The 6,880-nt window shown below is 40.2% G+C and overlaps 1 protein-coding gene across 1 annotated transcript; it reads left to right on the forward strand.

The window, feature by feature from the left end:
- Positions 1-760: 760 nt before the first annotated feature.
- Positions 761-2,084, forward strand: TCIM (transcriptional and immune response regulator). Its single transcript, XM_027530024.1, has one exon. The coding sequence runs from the start codon at positions 834-836 to the stop codon at positions 1,152-1,154; it is 321 nt and encodes a 106-aa protein (XP_027385825.1). The 5' UTR covers positions 761-833; the 3' UTR covers positions 1,155-2,084.
- Positions 2,085-6,880: the final 4,796 nt, after the last annotated feature.

The following is a 6,880-nucleotide window of genomic DNA, read 5'->3' on the forward strand; positions in this document are numbered from 1 at the left end:
AAATAAATATGAAAAAAGTCGATTCATCCCTTTTGAGTGCTGTGTACATAAAGCGCCTTTTAACTCTTCCTCCTGGCTTTTTTGACCTTGCTGTTGATATATATGTACACAAGCCTAAGAAGAAATTGCCTATTGTCATTATGTTTATTAAATTACAGCTTTATCCAGTAATTGCAGATTAGCTCTTAGACGCAGTCTCTGAATGGTCACTGACTCAGGCTGTGTCATGTCAGCATTCTGTAGTGTCTGAGCCCCAGTCCTCCGTCAGACTCCAAATCAACGTCTTTGATTGTTAAGCTTTCTCTCAATAGCTCCGGGGTTGCCCTGCCTAGGGAAGTCCAGAGGGCGCTGATGTGGGTTGGCAAATGTTTGGATTATACTTTTATAACTTCTCTGGGAATTAAAACTTTTCGGTGGCTGGCAGAACCTTTCGTTTTGGTTGTTTGGGAAGATTTTCAGAAGCTAAAAGATTTCACCATGTGTGTTTCTTCGCTTTGCGCTGTTCTGGTTTAAGCTCTTTTTTTTTTTTCCCTACAGAGGAGCCCAAACCTGTAATTCTATTGCCACAGATGCGTTAAAAAGAACCCCCCTCCTCATTTCTGCCCCGTCATTGAACACAGCTTTCAGTAACCCTGAGCACAAGAACAGGAAGGACATTGGCAACTCAACTGTTAAACTGGTCTGTGATTATGTTTCCTTGAGATCACTCTGATGTCATCAGTGTAATCTGAGCCTGGAGCTTTTGTTCACACTTTAAATAGCAGTCCCGGAATGATTTTGCTACAGACTCTCTGGAGAGCCTGGGAGCTGAATTCCCGAAGAATCCCCCATCCATGAAAGCTAAGCCAAGCCACCCGGCCTTCAGCATGTCCACCTCGCTGCGAGTCAGCCCGTCCATCCACGGCTACCACTTCGACACAGCCTCACGTAAGAAAGCTGTGGGCAACATCTTCGAAAACATAGACCAAGAAGCATTACAGAGGCTCTTCAGAAACTCCGGGGACAAGAAAGCAGAGGAGCGAGCAAAGATCATCTTTGCCATAGATCAAGACCTAGAGGAGAAGACACGAGCCCTGATGGCTCTGAAGAAGAGAACGAAAGACAAGCTTTTCCAGTTTCTGAAACTGCGGAAATATTCCATCAAAGTTCACTGAGGACCAGAGGATGGATAAGGACATTATCCAAGAACGGACATTTAAAGACCAAGTGAGTCTGTAAGACCCTGACACGCACAGCATCTTGCTGTTGCCTCGTACGTTTCTCTTCTGTCAGGACTCCGGGACTCGGGGCAGGAGAGGAACAGAATGAACTGGTGACAAGGACTCCAACCAATTTCATGCCTGTGCTGTTCCAGTGGAGAAGTGCTTTCGGCAAGGATTGGAAAACTCTCCCTGCAGGAGAAAGACTGGCGCTGATGTCAGGAGGAGAGTCTGAACGGACATAATGAGAAGATGACAGATGGCTGAGAAAGACTGGCAGCCAGGGTCTCCTGGTCAGGCCCTAGGACTGAAATTCAACCTGAACTTTTTTTTCCTTAAACAAATTGAGCAGGGAGGAGGGAGAATGGAGAGGGGGGTTAAGAGAGAGAATTCCATGCTGCAATCGTTTACTGAGTTTTTTATTTGAATGTTCCAAGTGTTGCCAAGATTCAATGTTGTCTATTGGTAGATTTTTTTTCTTTTTAAAGATCAGTAATTGATTATTTATTTGCATTTGTGACAATGCCTTAAAAAGTGCACCGTATGATCTAAGAACAAATTCAAGAAACTGCAGTATTTTCAGCATCTTGGTGAAACTGTACGCCACCTTCTGGTCTGTAAGGAGTTTTTAATGCATTTCAAACTGGTTACCCAAAAGTTAAAATAATGGGGTCCTTTATAATTCCAAAGTACTGTGAACAAATTTTATAGTTTTTTTTAATCTTCTGACTAATGCTAAAACATAATCTTAATTTCTTACAGTTACTGCAGTAAGCATTAGGAAGCGAATATGAGACACTTAATAGTTTATAAAGATGCTATGGTTTCTATAATTTATTATTCATGACAAATGATATGCAACCTTAATAAATTAATATAAACTTAGCTGCTCTTGGTGTTGGTGATTGATCTCAAAGGAAAACTAAGATGGTGATTTTTATTATAAAGTTTTATGAACTTTTCTAAGGATTTTACTCTAAGAGTAAGAGGTGCTTTTATATTGCTTGCCACATTTATTCAAAGAGAATTCTTGCCTCGAGTATATAGGAAGTTTCTCTGTCCCAACTTTAAACTATAAAATACGGACATAGAAATGCATAGATTGGCTCATCAATATTGTTGTTTATGTACCATAGGAAGTAAGTTGTAAAAGGCTGTTCTTTCCATATTTTTGAAAATTTTCCTCTGTGGCTATAGAGTTGTGTACATTTATTTCTCCCAAAGCAATATATTTGAGGATCAGAGTCTGAATTATGATCAAGATTTTGTGGCTTATCAATGTTTATTTATTACAAACCAACATGGGAATAATACTACAGTATCTTTGCTTATTCCCTCATAGAATTATAATAAAATATTTCTAAGAAGGCATATAGCAATGCCTGCTGTGCTTTCCTAGCAGAAAGAAATTAAAAAATTCTCTAGGAACTAAGTGTTTCAAAAAAACACCTTAAAAGGTTTTTGAAACTGCTGATCATGGTAAAAACAAAAGTGAAAAATCTGAAATCTTTTGGGACAGTTATATGCCAGGTTTTTAAATAGTACATTTTATAAAAAGAAATTAAGTAGTTAAGCCTTTTAAAATATTAATTGATTTGTTTACTACAGATAAATCACTCCATGAAAAAGGAATTTTTTACATGACAGCATCCATAAAAACCACAAATCAATATGCAGAATTCTGTGCATGCATGTGTGCGCATTTTTCCTGGAGGAGTATTTATCATTTCTATCTGGTTTGCAAAGATATCCATGAAACCAAAATAAGAATAAAAAAGAAACAGTTTTGACCAGTGGGAGGCTTGGTTAGTGACGGTATTTGGAGATTATCAAAGTGAAAGCTCTGGAAATGAGTAAGTCTCCTATCTCTGATAGGGCCTGTCAGTGACACATTTTCTCTGTTCATCCAGGATCCCCCAAAGACACTGATGAACTGCTTGAGAAAAAAAAAATTTAGTAACTTAACTCCTCCAGAGAAGGTATCCTATTTCACGGTCCCAATGAAAGTATTCAACTTATTTTCTACTCAAGGGGTTTAAACACATCTCAGATGCTGAACAGTTGTTCAAAGGTTGCATTTATTACACATACTGTACTCATAACTATATTCTCTGCCTCTGTTGTTTTCAATAGAGGGCATGCGTATCTCACCACTTTTCACATAAGCATACACGAACTCAGTTATCTCACAGGATACTGCCATTATTTTCTGATTGCAAGACCATAACATGGAGGGGGCTGCAAATTAAAAAGCAATTGGATATGATCACGATCTATGATGGTGTAGAGAAGAATTCCTCTTCCTGTGGATTAGAATTCAAACGCTCTGTCTTCCTTCATGGAGAACAGAAGTTGGCATCAATGCACAAGGATGATTTTTAACTTCATGGTATTTTTTATTACTTCATATGAGGTGAAGGGATCCATCACTAGAACAGGTGGGATTAGTTCAGTTCAGAAATCCTTCTATGGAGCAGGAATGACCAACTGTATCTCAAGATAGCTCATTGTAACTGAAGAAATCAAAGCTGCAAGATGAAATTGTTCCTTAATACTTTTGTATCATTAGATCATAATAATAACAACTAAATTTCACTGAATGTTTACTATTCAGCCGACAATTTTCTAAGTGTTTTTTTTTTTTTTGGTGTGTGTGTCTGTGTGTGAGTTAAATTGCTTCTTTAGTACTGTGGTATAAAAGTATGTTTGTGCATATGTGTGTCTATGTATGTGTAGTCATGAAAGTGAAGCATCAGGAAGTCCAGTGAATTGATCAGTGACACAGTGAGTGAGGGTAGGAAGCAAATCCAGGGAGCCTTCCTTCCTAACCACTAAGTTAGACTGCTTCTCCACGAGGAGCTAAAATTCTCTTTCATCCTTTGAAGTGGCAAGTACTTATATGTTATTAATAGTAAGAAAGACAGGAAAGAAGCAAGGCCTCTGAGAAGTCTGACCTGTGTCTGTTTGTCTATTTATTGGGCGCTTGAACTCCATGAGGAATGCTTCTCAATCATTTTAATTGTTAAAGATTTCTCAGATGTAGCCTTTCAAATCTACAGTTACAGTAGCACCTGGTTAGCATCTCGGAACATAAGGTCACATCTGTGTTCTCTTCTGAGCTGACAGTCAAAGCCCTGGGTCTAGATTAGCTTGTTGGGGGAAATCAGAAACTAGGGCTTCATGGTTTTACTCTCTCAGTGTAGACCTCCTCAGCCACCCAGTCCCAGCCCACAGCAAAGGAGGGTTTGTATCTACAGGAGTCTCCGACAGATGAAGTTCACTGAGAAAGGGCCCAGGATATGTGCCTGCCTGGTATTTTTTTCCCTTTGTCCGAAGGCAGTCGGAGAATGTGACTGCTGTTCCCTTGGAGAGTCTTCCTAACAAACAGATGATTAAGCTGTGGTCTAGGAATCATGTCGGCTTTCAGAATGCCTAAATCTGCCCCTCTGAACCCCACATGAGGGCTCCCCAGAAGAGCTTGTAACTCAGTTGACTCCCTTTCCCACACTCAGGGAGCTCTAGAGTGGAATGAGGGTTTCTACCTTCTCCATTTGTGCAACAAAAATGTAGTAAGCACCAGTGTGGGGATCACCATGGTCAGAAAGCATCTCTAGTCTCCTTGTCAGAGAGCCAGAAAGCATTTTACAATGAATACAGTGAGATACACGATAGCAGTTTCAACAGGAAGCAATGGGAGCATCCGTGTCTGCGTGTGTGTGTGTGTGTGTGTGTGTGTGTCTGGAGAGTAGCAAAAACATTGAAGAAAACCTATCCCAACCTGAGGAGATCCCAGAAGATTCCATAGAGAAGTTTCACAGTAGAAGTTAGGAGGGTGGAGGGAAAAATGTCATTCTGGCATTTAGGTATAGTATTCGCAAAGGCAAGGAAGTGGGGAGACGGTGAATTGTATGAGAATTTCTGGGCAGTTTCTGGTTAGGGGGCATAAGCATTTGAAGCCATCATTTGAGAGGCAGTTGTGTCTTAAATGCAAGCCTGAGTGTTAATTTTACTCCAAAAGGAGAAGGAATCATGAAGGACTTTCAATAGAAGAGTAAGACTTACTGCCTGACCATGGATGGGTAACTATGTATGGGGCCTCATGAAAGATACAGTGAACATTTCCAAAAGTAATGCGTACCCTGACAGCCGAACACATGGAGTCTATAGTGATTTTTGTTTTCCAGACTTGTCTCACAGTGGGTCTACTCAGGTGAAAAGCCCTACATGACTTTTCACAACTCAACGATAAATAAGTAAGTATGTGGAAGCTGAAGATGAAACAGACTTTAGAAAAAAAGTGTTGGAGACAAGATTGAGGGGACCACAGACTAATTCCTATTAAATTTGTAAGAAATTGTGTCTATGTTTGAATCTTAGAATGTGTCTAAGAATCCTAACACATATTAGAATGCTATGCCATGCTATGCTAAGTCACTTCAGTCGTGTCCGACTCTGTGCGACCCCATAGACGGCAGCCCACCAGGTTCCGCCATCCCTGGGAATCTCCAGGCAAGAACACTGGAGTGGGTTGACATTTCCTTCTCCAGTGCATGAAAGTGAAAAATGAAAGTGAAGTCACTCAGTCGTGTCTGACTCCTAGCGACCCCATGGACTGCAGCCTACCAGGCTCCTCCGTCCATGGGATTTTCCAGGCAAGAGTCCTGGAGTGGGGTGCCAATGCCTTCTCTGACATATTAGAATATCATTCAACAAATATTATAGATTAATGGCTACTAAGCTCTCTCTCCCTTTGAATAACTCTTCTTCAAACAAAGTTTCTGGATATTCTCAGTGATCATTACAGACACACAAATGTGTCCTGGTTTAATGTATCCACACATTGATAGTGGATTTGGTTCAGTCATGTACTGACAAAACTACCTTATAGAATTTGGGAAATAAAAATCCTGTCCCAATAAGGTGCAGCAGTGCTTTTAAAAAAAGTGGATAAGTAGTTGGAAGACTTTTGTTGTGGGCACCTTCTTCCTCCATCTGTCTTACACACACACACACACACACACACACACACACAACATACAGAGTCCCAGGAGGAACACAGAAGTTTGATTCCTGTACCTTTATTTCCTGCTCCGTGAGCAGCAGCATAGTATTGAACAAACACTACCAGAGTGAGTCTGATGTTCTGGGGTTTTTCCCAACTCTGCCTGAAGCAAATTCCTTTTTTTAATCTCTGGATTTCATCTGTAAGGGGAAAAAAAAATAGATCTGACTGGATGATGGCTGTGACTCTTAGATCTCAACTTCTACATACAAGGGAAATAACAGCTGTACCTACCATCTTACATGATAGGATTTCTTTCTGGATCTGTTTGTATTCCACATATGAAAAGGATTTCTCTTCACTAAACCAGAAGTCTAATTTAAAAGTTTTGGTCCTTACTAGTGGTCGCTGAAGGCAGAATGTGAGGGAAGTAACTTTGTGTGGATTCTTCTTTTTGTTAAGACTTATTTTATTATGTAAGTTTCAGGTGTACAGCATCATAATCTGACATCAGTATCCACTACAAAATGATCATCACCGGCAAGTCTAGTTACCATCTATCACCACGCAGGCGACCCCCGTTACCCGTTTCACCCACTCTCAACTCTCTTCCCTTCCTAGATCCCTCATTAGTCTGTTCTCTGTGAGTTTGTCTTTATTTAATTGTGAATGTTCATTT

The sequence above is a fragment of the Bos indicus x Bos taurus genome, chromosome 27, assembly GCF_003369695.1.
Source record: "Bos indicus x Bos taurus breed Angus x Brahman F1 hybrid chromosome 27, Bos_hybrid_MaternalHap_v2.0, whole genome shotgun sequence".
NCBI lineage: Eukaryota > Metazoa > Chordata > Mammalia > Artiodactyla > Bovidae > Bos > Bos indicus x Bos taurus.

Coding starts and splice junctions, on each gene's coding strand:
- TCIM (XM_027530024.1), top strand. CDS start 834: ATGAAAGCTAAGCCAAGCCACCCGGCCTTCAGCATGTCCACCTCGCTG.